At 42.9% G+C, this 16,228-nt stretch overlaps 1 protein-coding gene across 1 annotated transcript in view; it reads right to left on the bottom strand.

The window, feature by feature from the left end:
- FRAS1 (Fraser extracellular matrix complex subunit 1) overlaps positions 1–16,228 on the bottom strand; it is a 466,232-nt gene that overhangs the window by 122,237 nt on the left and 327,767 nt on the right. Inside the window, exons 31-32 of the mRNA XM_014544766.1 lie at positions 7,501–7,679; positions 2,636–2,752 (exon numbers count right to left, since the gene is read on the bottom strand). Of these exons, the coding sequence (XP_014400252.1) occupies positions 2,636–2,752; positions 7,501–7,679 (296 nt within the window). The remainder of the gene's footprint in view (positions 1–2,635; positions 2,753–7,500; positions 7,680–16,228) is intronic.

The raw sequence follows: 16,228 nt of genomic DNA on the forward strand, positions 1-16,228 counted from the left end.
GGTTGAATAATACTCCATTGTTGTGTATACCACATTTTTTCTACCCATCTATCTGCCAAAGGACATTTAGGCTGCTTCCACCTCTTAGCCAGTGTGAATAATGCGGCAATGAGCATGGGTGAACAAGTATCTCTTCAAGATCTCACTAACTTTTAATCTTCATTGCCACTGCATGGTATCATGCCACTAACCTTTCTTGTTCTAGATGACTGCTGTGATGCATTTCCGTGCTCCCTATCTAGTCCCCATCTAGAGTATTCTCTACCCTGCAGCCAGAATGGCCTTCCTAAATTGAAAATCTGATCAGGTTGCCTGTCTGCTACATAGTATTTGTCCCAAGAGCCTTTCAGGACACAGTGGAAATCCCTTCATTTTATCTTAAGGTCCTCCATGATGTATCATTATATTGTCAGTGTTTGTTAATTCGCTCCTCTCCCATTTTAGACTCTAAGTTCCTTAAGAATAGAGACTGTATTTTATGGTCATCAAACCACCAATGTCTTCTCTAGCACTTGGCACAAATTAGGGGCTCAAAAATGTATGACTGAAGACCAGTCTGTGTGGCTCAGTGGTTAAGTGTCAACTATGAACCAGGAGGTCATGGTTCAATTCCCAGTCAGGCACATGCCTAGGTTGCGGGCTTGATCCCCAGGAGGGGCATGCAAGATTCAATGATTCTCTGTCATCACTGGTGTTTCTATCTCTCGAGGAAGCCTTCCATGACCTTGCCACCTTCCCCCCCTACTGGGGCAGGTGTCTCTTATTTGCTTCCATATCATGTCCCTGTCCAGGAAGCCTTCCATGACCTTGCCACCCCCTTGCCCCTGCACTGGGTCAGGTGTCTCTTATTTGCTTCCATATCATGTCCCTGTCATGGCATGTATCATTATATTGTCAGTGTTTGTTAATTCGCTCCTCTCCCATTTTAGACTCTAAGTTCCTTAAGAATAGAGACTGTATTTTATGGTCATCAAACCACCAATGTCTTCTCTAGCACTTGGCACAAATTAGGGGCTCAAAAATGTATGACTGAAGACCAGTCTGTGTGGCTCAGTGGTTAAGTGTCAACTATGAACCAGGAGGTCATGGTTCAATTCCCAGTCAGGCACATGCCTAGGTTGCGGGCTTGATCCCCAGGAGGGGCATGCAAGATTCAATGATTCTCTGTCATCACTGGTGTTTCTATCTCTCCCTCTCCCTTCCTCTCTGAAATCAATAAACAAATATATTTTAAAAATTAAAAAAATAAAAGAAATACAAACTATGTATATTTTATGGCACTGAAGATTAAGCTAATTGCATTTTATGGTAAACTAACCTTTGTGACACCCTAAATTGGACAGATCTAGTTTGAAAACTAGCAATCTAAGACCCTAAAGGTCAAGGAGCTTGAAAAGTCTAGGGGTCCATAGCAATGGAGTGGGAACGGCGCCATCTTCGTGGCTCCTGGCCCATTTTTTCCCCTCTAAAGTCAAAATAACAGTGCATTAGCATTTGGCAAAAAACATGCATGCACACTTTTCTTCACATTTTAAAGGAAATTCTGATCCAAGTTCCTCCAGTCAGAATGATGAATTATAGACTTTATAGTGCTACTGAATTATGATTTCTTTAAATTATGGTTTACAGTGGAAATGTCGATATCAGCTATTCATTAAAAACCTCCTATTTCCCCTTTTATGTCTCTGTCGTGCCCCAGACCCATAATTTCTAAAACTACAGGTGATTTCTTTGTCATGGCTCAAGGCTGATACACTTTGGAGTGTAATTATGTGGGTGCTAACTAAAATGCAGGTCCATAATGATTCATTTGCAGGCTTAGATGCTGTGGCTCTGACTTAAAGAGGGGTCCTGGCATCGCCCCTGCCCCTAGATACAGGGTTGCAGTGGGGCTGCTAATTGTCTGAACTAATATAGCTGTCACCTCACTTCACACCTTTCCATGAGCCCATGCTCTTCCCACACAGCAGGCAGGTCCCCTTGCGATGGAGCTCACGGCCTCCCCATCCTCACCATTTCTCCTCTGCTGTCCTCATTTCTCCAGTCTTATCAAACTATTTACAATTTCCCCCAACGATCATATTCTCGCTGGCCTCTGGGTCTTTGCATGTGCTGTTTTTATGTTTTATGTCTTTTAGTGCCCTTTGCCATCACCTGCCCCCAAAACTTTCACTTGGATAATTGCTACTTATCTCTCTGGACTCAGCATAGATATCCGCTTCTTTGGGAAACGTTGATAACAGAAAGGAAACTTCTACTGGGGCTCTAAGATGGAATGTCAGTTTCTCCAGCTATATGGAGCTATAACTAGCTGAGTAATTATACCCAAAAGGTACTGATTAAACAGATATAGGCCTGAAATCCCTTCTAACTACTCAAGGAGGAGTCCTGTGACTGTCTGTCTGTCATGCTGAAAAGAGGACACCAGCAATGGATAAGAGTTTGAAGTGAATTCCATCTATGTTTCCTGTCACTCTGGGAATTGAAGTTTCTTTTTCAAGTCAAGGAGAAATGTGTTTACAGGGTGGTATGGTCTGGGTTCTGGGCCAGGCATTCACCAGATACAAAAAACAGGTCATTCTGTCAGATCCCGTCAGCGTGCCTCAGAAACCGCGAGCCCTCCCACCCAACTCACAGTCATATGGAGAGACGCTCCCAGAGAGAGCTGAGGCGCTTCAGGCGTCTGCGGTAAGATCGCGATGTTGAACATGCGGCTCTCCAGGTGGGTGTGGGCATCGGTGGCACTGGAAACCTGGAAAGAAACGTCCTACTGGTGAGCCTCGGTCGGGCAGAGCATGTTGCACGTGTTTATCCCCCTGCCCCACCTTTAAATCATCTGTCTTTGAATTCCATCTGCTCCTGCATTACAAAGGTAGCATAATCCTTTTAGGCAATCCTGAAAATGCAGGAAAGTATAAATATGACATAAATAAATCATCTAGAAGTACAATACCTACAAATAATGGTTATTGACACATTGATGCATTTTAGTTTAATCTTTTTCCTATGCATATGTCAAACTCTATATTCATTTTCGTCCTGTACATTTTTACTGAACATAATACATTAAACATTCTTCAAAACACAATTTTTGATAGCTGCATAATGCTTCACTGTGAGCACACACAACACATGTTAGATATGTGATTTTTATTCCATTTTTAAAAGTTGTACCCAAGCACAGACACATCAGGTTATAAATGACACATCATAGCCTAATCACTGCAAGGCAAGAGTCATAATAATTAGTGATCGCAAAATCAAATTTTTCTTGCTTCAAAAATGCTGAAAACAGTGATGATTTTCCTACTGCAGCTTCTCCCCTCCTTCAGGGCTACTGAGCTGCTCCCTCACACTCTCTTCTCTGTGGTCTGCTCCAGCTGAGGCTTGTTACAAGAATTGCTAAGGCCTGTGTGGCCACGTGTAGTTGCATTAATTTCATATGAGAGGGAGCAGGGTGCCATAAATTCTAAGAAAAAGGCAGAAATAGCAGCCCTTTCTTATGTCTTCTACAGTTAGGCCAACAACAACAAAACTGTCTTCTCTGCCCTGGCCAATGTGGCTTAGTTGGTTGGGTGTTGTCCCATGCACCAGGAGTTTGAAGGTTCAATCCCCTGTCAGGGCACATGCCTGGGTTGTGGGCTTCATTCCTGGTAGGGAGCGTGCTGGAGGCAGCCAATTGATGTCCACTCTCATATCGATGTTTCTCTCTCTCCCTCTGCCTTCTTCTCTCTATAAAAAAATCAATAAACTATTTTTTTTAAAAGAAATTTTAAAAACTGTCCTCCCTGTATCTTAATCACATCCAATGCCTGGAGCTTAAATTCAGAATATCTACAGGTTGTCAAGGCGCCATCTTACAGTATCACTATATATAATATGAGTAACAACAGCTATAATTCACTAAATGTCTATCATGGGCTAGCTACTTCTTAAAAGTCACTATATATAATACCCACAGAGTGGATATTATCTCCTTTTCTACAGAGGAGGAAACTGATGCTCAAAAAAGTCAAGCAAAATGTCAAAAATCACACAAAAACAAAAGGGTTGGTATTTAACAGGTTAGAGGACCATGGTCTTCCTACCAACCAAGATGACTCAGTCTCAAAGCTTTAGGAAAACATGTTCTCCCATCTCTTGAAGAACGCTATGCAGGTAATAAAATGTGAGCATATTGCCAAGCAAGGGAATCTGTTCTTGATTCCTTAGTCAAGATACTGGTGTGAACCATGTTGGTCTTTTTAAAACCACATCCCCTGAGGCTATGTCAACATGATCTGAATATATCAAGACCAGGGCCCCTGCCCAGGCCAAAAGTGACATAAGTGTGCGTGCTTTCTTCTCCCTCTGCCATGCTTTATTTTGAAAAGCCACAAGCATTACATAAATCCCACGTCTTACAGGCAAAGTAACAGATGGAATGCATTGATGGCTCATGACAGCACATAAACATTAAAATGAAATGAAATTGATGCAACTCATTGTATTGCAAGTTTTGCTTGAAAGGAAAAAGGGAAGAAAAAGAAGAATCATGAAAACAGCATCTTCTTTTAGTTTAAAATCCTTGAGGGACATTAAAATGAATGGGAAAAGTTGCTGTTTATTTTGGCACATAGTTAAAGTGTCTGCGTCATTTCAAATCAGAATATGAGGTAAGTCCATAAAACAATGAGACTTTAAAAATAAGCACACCAAACCTTTTACATCCAGGAGAACAGGATCTCAGAGAGCTGTTTCATACGTGCAATAAAGACGCTGTGAGTGTTCAAAATGCACTTTTGAAATGCCTTCCAAGAGAGTTCAAAAATCACTTTGAACTTGTTACTTCATAATTACTCCCTGTTTCGACCCAAAGTAATTACTACTCTCTTCTTCATACCAGACATGATTCTGAATGACTGGCTATATGGTTACATTTTAAAATCTACTTCCAAAGGATGCCATACCGTCACTATTGAGGATATTCTTCAGAATATCCCATGGGTTTGGAAGGAGATTTCCAATAGGAGTTCTAAACACATTTTGAGCAAAATGTGTGAAGACTCTTCAAAGGGAACCACTTACTAAGTAATGATGTTCAACAGAATGTCTTAAACTCAAGTGAGTTTGTTTAAAAAAAAATCAGTAAATTTAGCTATTTTATAATTACCCACTTAGTAACCAACTTGCAAAAGCAATCAAATATCATTATGAGCAGGTGCTGAGAATCCCTTTCTGGGGAAATGCTCCATGTTGATAATGTTCTTCCTCAGGCCTAGGACAGCAAAGGCAGAGCTGAGGATTCTAGTTTGCTGAGGTGACTTCTTTGATTGAGGTCTTTGCCTCCATTCTGACTCATTCTTTGAGAGCTGCTGAGTCCCCAGGTGCTAAAAATGAAAAGTTAATTCTAGTAAAGGGCAAATGTTTGCTCTCACTCATTGGACATTAATGTGCTAGTAAAATCTCCTTTTAATGGTTCCCAAGTTTATTTCAACTTGCTCTCTGGAAAAGCACATCTTTTATATCATATAAATGAGTCAAGCAATGAGGATGTGCACCCCAGGCCTCGGAGGCAGAATGTATGATAATTTTAACAAGGTGAGCTATTGGGGTAGTTTACCTCCAGCTGGATTCGAGACAAAAGAAGTCTCAGACTCAGAGGGGCTTTGGCTGATAATCATGAATGCATCTCTATATTTCCTCTACATTTTCCCAAATTCTCTTCTGCATCTATGTTTAAATGCTCTTTCTCGTTCATACTCCCTTATTCCTTTGTACTTCTGTTCAGTTCTTTATTTCCAATTTGTCCATGACAGAGGTTTGTCTAATTTATTGGTCTTTCCAAAGAATGAGGTTTTGTACTCATTTATCAATTCTAGCATTTTATAATTAGTTGTGTGCTTATCTCTATTAATTTCTTTCCTTTTTTCCTTTCCTTAGGTTTCCTTTGTAGTTCTCTAGCTTCTTGAGCTAAATATTTAGTTGATTTATTTTCATGATCTTCTGCTCAATAATAAGAGCTTAAGACCATCAATTTACTTGAGTGTTATTTTATCCAGATCATTGAAGTACTGATAATTTATTTCCTCTTCATCATTATTTCTTAATAGTTTGCTATTTTGATTTCCTTTAAGAAGTATAATTATTTGAGAGACTATTTTAAAAATTCCAAATGGTTTGAACTTTTTTACCTTTTTAAAATGGATTTCTAATTATCCTATATAAAAGGCTAATATGCAAATTGATCAAAAGGCAGAACAACCGGTTGCTATGACACGCACTGACCACCAGGGGGCAGACGTTCCATGCAGGAGTTGCCCTTTGGTGGTCAGTGCACTCCCACAGGGGGAGCACCACTCAGCCAGAAGCCAGGCTCACAGCTGGCAAGCACAAGGGCAGTGGCAGAAGCCTCTCCTGCCTCCACAGCAGCACTAAGGAAGTCCAACTGATGGCTCCGTCAGTTGGACATCCCCCAAGGGTTCCCAGACAGTGAGAGGGCGCAGGCTGGGCTGAGGGATCCCCCCTCCCAAGTGCACGAATTTCGTGCACTGGGCCTCTAGTATTTCATAATAACCAGAGAATATCCCCAGTACCATTTCTTGTTCTTTCATTTATTGACAGTCTTCTTATGATCTGGTTGTTTTAGCTGGCTTAGACTATTATAACAAAAATGCCACAGACTGGGTGGCTCATAAACAACAGAAATGTATTTCTCCTACTTCTGGAGGCTGGAAGTCTGAGGTCAGGGTGCCAGCAGGATTGGGTTTGGGGTTGTAGACTGCTATCTTTTCACTGTAGCCCAATGGTGGGGAGTAGAGAGGGGAGCAGCTCTCCAGTGACTCTTGTAAGTGTACTAATCCCACTCATCTAATGCTAATCACCTACCACATGGGGAGGGGCGGATATGAAGATATTAATTATTTCAGAACACAAACATTCAGTTGACAGTACTGGTATCTGACCAATCTTTATAGGTGGTAGTAACAATCCTTACCTAGTGATAGGCAGTATTCTAAATGCTTTCTATGTATTAACTCATTAAATCCTTACAATAATTCTATTCTACAGGTGAGGAATCTGAAGGACAAGTATTTTTCCAAGTAATTGCCCCCAAAATTAGTTAATACGTGGCAGAACTGAAATATGAACCCACTGGGTTTGGCTATCAAGTCTATGATCTTATCAGAAGATGGTAAATGTTCCAAAAACATTTGAAAAAAAGAAAATAAGACTATATTAAAATAAGTATTTTAATATTCTGGAAACATTATTTTCCTAAACACTCTAGCCATTATCTATTATAAATCTCCTTGCTGTAAAATGACTCTGCTTGTAGAGATATTTATAAGATTGAATTAGCAGATTAAAAATATCTCTCAATACTATTAGTTACATTTCCTCTTCCCCCAAATATGATTTCTAGGCAATCACAGAAAATTTCCCAAGTTGCCTATAAATAACGGTGATGGTTTTCATCAGACCATTCAGACATCAGAAAAGTCAGGAAGCAAAGGGTACCTGAAAGCGGAAGGAGTCACTCTGGGCTGGGACTCCTGAGTGCCTGTACCACACGATGCCTTCATTGATGTCTTGCTGGCTGAAGGTGCTGGTGGGGGTTGCTGTCCTCCCATCAGGCAGGTGCTGGCCTTCTTCAGCGGGGCTGTCTGCAGGCATATTAACCAGAAGGACCACCTCCCCTACAAAAGCCACAGAGTTAGTGAGGATTCCTGAGAAAAGTAAAAGTCAGAGCTCTCATCTCCTTTCTACCACTTCCCCCCTCCAGAAAAGAAATGATATAATTCTGTATTCTTGTATAAGGTAAAAGGAAGAACATTAATGCAGAATCCAATAGATATCATTGAACCCATCTTCAGATATAGAATTCCCAGTATGTTAGCTAAAAGAACTAAAAGTATTTAAGGTTAATTCATATATGAAAGTACTACCTTGTATCTATTAAAATTACATAAGGAGACCCAAACAGCCATGAACACTGCAAACAAATCTTTAAATACTGGGAAATTGCATTCATTTCTACCCACAACTTCCTATGAACAGAAAATGCTTTCCAACCAGAAAGTTTTTGGTGTAAACACAATGGGAAATCAGAAAAAAAAATTCAGAAAAAGTTATCATTGGGAGAATTCTGTATAATGAACATAATAACAGCTAATACGGGAATGCATATGGCAGGCACTGCATGAAGCACTTTATGTGGTGGTTCAAACCCAGCTCCATCACATCCAACTGTGTGAGCTGACTTATGCTCTATAAGTTCTGCTCATCATTGGTGAAACAAGAATAATGATCCATACCTCTTAGGTGCTTTAAAAATGTCGGTCATCCTTCTCATTATGTTTTTACTCTTTCTGAAGATGCTATTGTGATCTCCATTTTAAAGACAAAGTTCTTTAGGCTCAAAGCAGTTCAATAACTTGTTCAAGGTCATACAAATGATAAGTGGAGCAGCTGGGATTTGAATCCTAATCTCATATTCTTGGTCATGAAACTCTGTTAACAATCATGATTATTTTGTGTTCACAGGCCAATATTTACCCTGATAAACATTCTCCTCCTTCATTCTCTAAACTTCATTAGAATTGAAGCAAGGAAATCTAAATAACACCACTACCAACAGCCAATCTGTTTCTATTGCTTATTCTTCACCTGAAGCTACTAGCTTTTAAAAGTGAGACTGCAAATACAGAGGTGTTACAGAAACAATTAAAATTTCACAAGGAGAATATGCCTTCAAGTGAAGACCAAACAGAAGAATGGATATACTGCTGAAAATAGAAACTGTGTTCTCACGAAAATGCACCTAACAATAAATATGAAAGAAGCCTCTCTAATCCTCTAAGCGTGTGTGTGTGTGTGTGTGTGTTGTGTGTGTGTGTGAGAGAGAGAGAGAGAGAGAGAGAGAGAGAGAGAGAGAGAAACTGTGCATGTTTAACAATGTTAAGTAGGAGGATACCCAGATCTTAGTACACTAAACATACTGGGCAATTGATAACATACTTTGATCACCCTAGAAATTATTTTTTTTCTCAAAGGAAATACCCATTCTAATATTTATCTGCACTAAATTCAAGTTAAAAATCAATGTAATATCCTGGATGATGATGAAATACTAAAGAAAAAAATAGCAGTACTCTTCTTTACATAATCGTGTGCAGAATCAACTCACTCTAGTTTCTTTTTTTGTATTATTTCTCATTTGTACCTAAGTCACAAATTCCATTACATGTCTCTCCCTGGTTCAGCTTCTGTTCATAAGATGCTACTAATAAACATGCTCTTCCAGGATGTGGACTGTTTATGAATGTGAGTACAGCTGCAAACTATTTTAAAAGATTTCCACAATGAAAATGTGGAGAGTGAGGATAGAAAATATTTAAATGCCAAGTTCCTAGCTATTCTGTTTTATAATGTAAAAGCTAAGCAGACTTTTCCTAACAATGAAATACACCTATTTTTAAGATATAGGAAATCGTTGTCATACTATGAAAATTAACAGGCATCCTAGGATATTGGCTAACTCCATTAATTTCAACCTAGTAAATAGTCAATGGATACCTGTTAGGTGCTGGCTGCTGTGGTAGGCCCTTAAGGTTGGGGAATTCAACAATTAGCAAAATATTCTTCCTTCCCCTGAAGATCAGCCCCCCTGCATAAGCAATTAGGAGTCCCTGTGAGATTTTCAGTAGGTGAATGATTTAGAACATGGAAGGTACATGATCAGAATACAAAGAGCCAATGAGGCCTGAAATCCAGTCCAATGTTAAAAAGACTGGATTTGATTCTATAAAAAATGATAACAATAGTAGCTAACATTTATATGGACAGTATGACCAATTATGAAGCTACTGTAAAATCCAGATGAGAGATGGGGACCTGAACTAAGGCAACAGAGGTAAGAGTGGAAAGAAATAAACAGACACAAGAGCCACTGAGGAAGTGAAAGTAACAGACCTGACAAATGTGGCTGTGAAGGATGAGAGGGAGGAATTGGAGAATCACCTACGAGGTGAAGCAATGGGTAGGCAAGTGATGCCACTGACGGGGATGAGCAGGTTGGAGGGAAGATGAAGAGTTCAGCACTGAGTATGTTGAATAAAAGGTGCCTTTGTGACAAGTCCATGAGTAGACAGGAAGAAATACCAGTGTTTTGTAGGGTTCACCCCAGGGAGGTGAGGGCTTTTGTGTAGTACCTCACCTCCACTTTTATTGTAATACTAGAGGCCCAATGCACGAGAATTCATGCAAGAGTAGGCCTTCCTTCCCCCGGCTGCCAGTATCGGCTTTCCTCCGGCACCTGGGACCTGGGCTTCCCTCCTCCGGCCGGCCACAGGCACCAGGGACCCCAGGTGACTTCGCCTGGGCCCCGGCTTTGTCAGGAAGGACTTCTGGAATGACATCCAGAAGATGTCTGGTCTATCTGGTCTAATTAGCATATTACCCTTTTATTAGTATAGATGACAAATATCAGAAGATGACCCTTTAAATATATGAAAATGCAGGTTTAAAAAAATAAGAAAATAATCTCTACTTCAGATTTCCTTTATACTGACATCTATATTTTAACCAAGAATTCTGAAGGAAAAATTTAATAGGCATTAAGAATTGGGATCTCATTGAAATCACCATGAATTCATTTGGGATTGAGATCATTTATAGCAGAGTTTTCTTACACTATGCTAAATAATTTAGAGTTGGTAGTGTACTGGATTAAGTCAGGTTCTTCTTCAAATGATACTGAAGATAATTCATTAAAATCATCTCATTAAATTGACTTTCTAACCTGTGAAGTAGCTAAAGGTACAAGTAGTAATCCACTTATCTAAATGTATACTTGAAGACAGTGAGGAGTCTGCCAGGGGTTGAAGGTAGGTCCTTTATGCACAGACTATACCAGCAATTTACATTTTGTTCCGTTCCATGATTAGGTCTTCACAAAAAGACTAAACTCCAACTAGAAGATTCTAAAGTGTTGAGTGAGTATATAGTAGCTGGGGTGGCAAAGAGGGAAAGCTCCACACCTCACACCCCTGGGATAGATGGTGTAAGTAGATTTAAGTTGGGTGGGCTTCTAGTTCCCACCACGTTTTTTACTCTTGAATGGTTCCCAAGGGTAATGTGATTTGCTTATTACTAACACAGAGCTCTGGACACAGAAAGAGGATTATGTTCATAGGAAGAAGTTAATCAAGAGAGTTATAGTAGGAAAGGGTCACAGTCAAGCCTACATGGTATTTTTCAAGTTGAAATGGCTTAAAATAATTTAATTCAGCAATTTTCTGTTTCATACTTAAACAGAATATTGGAATAGTGGGCTGTCACTAGAAAATTTAATCTTTGGTTTTTAATAATCAAGATAAGGTAGAGAATGTAATACATCAAGCATATCAAAGACTTTTAGAGCTAGAAAGCTCTTAAACATCATCTAGCTTAACATCGGTGGGGGAAAGTAAGGCAAAGTTGAATAAGGTCTGTGAACTAATTAATAGTATTCTATCAATACTAATTTCCTGGCTTTGATCATTATTCTATGGTAATGTAAAATGCTGACATTGGGGAACACTGGATAAAGGGTATTCAAGAGCTCTTTATATTATTTTTGCAACTTTTCAGTAAATCCAAAATTACTTTAAAATAAAAAGTTAAAAAATATCTAGTTTAATCTTTCAAAGAAACTTATGGCTCCACTTGCCTTCCTCAAGGTTACACAACTATAATAAATGACATCTCAGCTAGACCTACTGCTTTGTAATTATATCAGTGGATATTATATCTTTGTGGATATTAAAATTATTTTTAAAATTATACAAAAGTTAATTTTTCTTTACTATAGAAAGTATATAGTTTTGAAAATCTGAAAACCTAGAGGAAAAACAAATTATTCCTCTATTTAGCATGCCAAGCAAATTTTTTACTATTAATGAATATAATTTTCATTTTCAGATTATCTATTTATTTTTGTAAAAATCTATCTGCTTATTCTTTTATGTTTATAGCAGTTTTTTATTTCCTTACAGTTTTAATTCTTTTTTTTCTTTAAATCATTTTTTAAAATATATTTTTATTGATTTCAGAGAGGAAGAGAGAGATAGAAACTCAATGATGAGAGAGAATCATTGATTGGCTTCCTACTGGATGCCCTACACTAGGGATGGAGCCTGGAACCCAGGTGTATGTCCTGACTGAGAATCAAACTGTGATAGGTCGACACTGAGCCACACTGGCTGGGCTTTACATGATTTTAGATATACTTATTTCAGTTTTTATAAGATTGTTCCTTTATTCCAAATCCTTAGGGTTTTAATCTTCTGTTTTACTTATGGTTTCCTCGTCGCATGTTCTGTAATTTTGAATTCTGAGCTAATCTTCAGTGGTATTATTTGTGAGAATCCTGAGTGTTCTGGAATTGAGGGTGGGCATTCTACAGTAGTTTCTATTAGTTTCTATAAGAAACCCAAGAAATACCATGTCTGAGATTAATTTTCATATTAATGTCTTGGCCCTGGGTTTCTCAAACATGTACACAGTATAACTTAATTCTGGATCTGCAAGAAAAATGGGCTTGAAGTTCTGAATTCTCAGCAGACTTTTTTTGGCTTTACTCTGAGCCCTGAAAAACACATGTAGATTTTCTTGCAAGTCCTCTGTGCTGGTGAGCTTCTTGTTTTCTATTCTGTTTCTGTAATTGAAGGTAAGTCCAGGTTTTATGCAGGATATTAATTACAACTTACTGTCTCTGTCTCTGCATAGGCATTAAATCCCAAGCCTCTGGGTTCTTGAGACACACACAGCTCCTCTCAGGAAAGCCTTCCCATCATTGCATGCCCAGACTGGCTTTAGTTCCTTCTTTGTTTCTGACACTTCAAGACTTATTTCTATCCTTGCAAAATCAGCTATGAATGCCTTATAGTTCTTATAATCTTTTATCCAGCATTTCTAGTTGATAATGATGGAAAACTTTTCAGATTATCATGCTCAACTATCCTGCTAGAAGTTCAAGTAACAATGGAGATCTATTAGGTGGGCAACTCTTAGCATGTTATCTATACTAATAAAAGGGTAATATGCTAATTAGGGCAGATGCCTTCCAGACGTCCATCCGGACAAAACCACCGTGGCTGCGAGGCCCAGGGCTCAGGCAGCCTTGGGCTCAGGCAGCCTCCTAATTAGGGCAGACGCCTTCTGGACGTCCATCCGGAGAAAACCACCGTGGCTGCAAGGCCCAGGGCTCAGGCAGCCTTGGGCTCAGGCAGCCTTGAGCCCCAGCGGCTGTGAGGCCCAGGGTTCAGGCAGCTGTGAGCCCCAGCAGCTGCGAGGCCCGGGGCTCAGGCCTCGCTGCCACCATGCCCGGTAGTGGCAGCAGCAGTGGGGTGATGGGGATGGCACCTTTTCCTGATCAGCCTGGTCGCCTCCCACAGAGGGAGGCCAGACTGCAGCTTAGGCCCGCTCCCCGTGGGATATCCCCTGAGAGCTCCCAGACTGTGAGAGAGGGCAGGCTGGACTGAGGGACCCTCCCCCCAGTGCACGTATTTTCGTGCACCAGGCCACTAGTCCTATATAATAAAAGCCTAATATGCAAATCGACCAAACGGTGGAATGACTGGTTGCTATGATGCGCACCGACCACCAGGAGGCTGACGCTCAACACAGGAGCTGCCCCCAGCCCACAGAGGGAGGTGACCAATGGCAGGGGGCGGAGCCAGCCAAGGCGGGTGCCAGTGCCGCCCCCCCCCCCCCCCCCCCCCCCCGCCGGGCCCCCCCCCCCCCCCCGCCCCGGGGGGGGGGGGGGCTACGGCCTTTGCAAAGGAACTTGGACATTCGAAAGGCTTTGAGTCCTCGCCCTAGTAACCAAGTCAGTTGCCAAAACTCTGCAAATGCTCCCTGGCCGGTGACCGCAGGGCTTTCAGGGCTCATCATGCGGCAGCCACGTCTGCGGCTCACCGGGCGGCATCGCCCTTAAAACCCCACGAGAGGAATCCGTGCCTGGCGCCTCGGGTGGGTCAGCAAGCGGCTCCTCACCCGCAGGCCGAGGCAAGAGCCCGCCTCCCAGAGAGTGGGCAGAGGAGCGGGCAGGGGATCGCCGGTTCCTGGGCTGGTCAGCAGCTATGTCCTGGCAGTCCCTCCCCAGGCGCTGCCCTGGCTCTGGGTGTCCCCTGGGAATGAGGGTCCTGTGTGTGGGCAGCACTAGTGGGTGCGAAAGAGGAACCCAGGGGGCAGCAGCCCAGGGAGAGGATGAAAGTGGGGAGGCTGCAGGGAGGCTCTGGGGGAGGGGGAGGGCCCCGGGGGAGAACCCTCCCCTGCTGGCCTGGTCCCTCCTAGCTGCCCTCCCCTGCTGGCCTGCTCACCCCCAATGGCCCTCCCCTGCAGGCCTGGTCCTCCCCAACTGCCCTCCCCTGCAGGCCTGGTCCTCCCCAACTGCCCTCCCCTGCCAGCCATCTTGTGGCCATGTGGGGGTGGCCATCTTTGACCACATGGAGGCAGCCATCTTGTGTGTTGGACTGATGGTCAATTTGCATACTGGTCGTGACTAATTAGCCTACTAGGGCTAATTAGCATATCCCTCTCTTATTATATAGGACTAGTGGCATGGTGCACAAAATTAGTGCATGGGGGTTAGCGATTTCCCACAGCCCAGCCTGCACCCTCTCCAACTGGGGATCCCTTGGGGGATGTCCTACTCATGGCTTAGGCCTGCTCCCCCTGGGAGCGGGTCTAAGCTGCAGTCTGGCCTTCCTCTGTGGGAGGCTACCGGGCTGATCAGGGGAAGGCACCGTCCCCATCACCCCACTGCTGCTGCCACTGCCAGCCATAGTGGCTGCGAAGCCTGAGCCCCAGACCTCGCAGCCGCTGGGGCTCACAGCTGCCTGAGCCCCGGGCCTCGCAGGGATCAGGCCTAAACAAGTGGTCGGACATCCCTCTCACAATCTGGGACTGCTGGCTTCTAACTGCTCACCTGCCTGCTGGCCTGATCGCCCCTAACTGCCTCTGCCTTTGCCCCTACCACCATGGCTTTGTCTGGAAGGAAGTCAGATGTCTGGAAGATGGCCGGTTGACCCAGTCTAATTAGCATATTACCCTTTTATTAGTATAGACTAGAGGCCTGGTGCATGAAAAATTTGTGCACGGGGGGAAGGGAGGTCCCTCAGCCCGGTCTGCATCAACGCCAGCGTCCCTCGTCCCGGTCTCTAGCCAGAGGCCTCTCCCCTCCCTCCATGAGGCTGGGGCACAGAAGCCAGGGACAATGTGAGCCAAGTGTCCCACTCCAGGCCTCTGGCCAGAGGCCCCTCCCCTCCCTCTGCGCAGCCAAGGAGCGGACGCTGGGCTCGCATTGCCAGGGCAATGCCACCAGTGTCCCGCCCCGGCTGCTATGGGTGCCGCCATCATTGTTGCGGAGTGATGGTTAATTTGCATATTACTATTTTATTAGATAGGATAGATTATATAGAATAGGATTGCTTAAACGCAGGGGAAAAGCCTTTTTCAGCAGGAGGAGATGCTCTTGGCAGACAAAAAAACACATAATCCCTATATCCGGACTGATAGCCAACCATATGCACTATACTGCCAAAGCGGTCATTAAAAAAATGAACCTCTTTCTTACACCTTACACCAAACAGCTGTTGCCCTTAAAACCCCTCCTCATCCCCCACCTTAGGTTCTGCCTTTGTAGTTCACCCAGATTAGGTTCTGATTGGTCAGTTTCTATGCCAGTCAGCATCAAAAGCTCCATCTACTAGACAGCCATTGGCTCCTCACATTTCACCCATATTAGGTTCTGATTGGTCAGTTTTGATGGCAAGCAGGGTCAAAAGCTCTGCCTCCTAGGCAGCCATTGGCTCCTGGCACTTCACCCAGATTTGGTTCTGATTGGTCGGTTTCTATGCCAGACAGTATCTCTGGGCCTATCTCTGGGCCTGATTAAAGAGGTGGGGCTGATCAGCAGCCCCGCAGAGGCCCAGAGAGAAACAGAGTCATGGCTGCTGGTAAAGCCCCAAGAGAAAGAGAGAGGCAATGGCTGATCAACAGCTTCCATTGAGGCTGCAGATCAGACCCTGCCTCTCTCTCTGCAGGCCTCTCTCCAGGCCTAATCTGCAGCCCCTCAGAAGTCAGTGCTGGGTCACCACAGCAACCCAGCACTGACTTCCAGTGTTAGGTTGAGCCTTCGGTCGTTATGAACCCTGGCTCATTATATTTACCAGAGGCCCAGTGCACAAAAATTTGTGCACTC

Source organism: Myotis brandtii, unplaced genomic scaffold, assembly GCF_000412655.1.
Source record: "Myotis brandtii unplaced genomic scaffold, ASM41265v1 scaffold111, whole genome shotgun sequence".
Classification (NCBI taxonomy): Eukaryota; Metazoa; Chordata; class Mammalia; order Chiroptera; family Vespertilionidae; genus Myotis; species Myotis brandtii.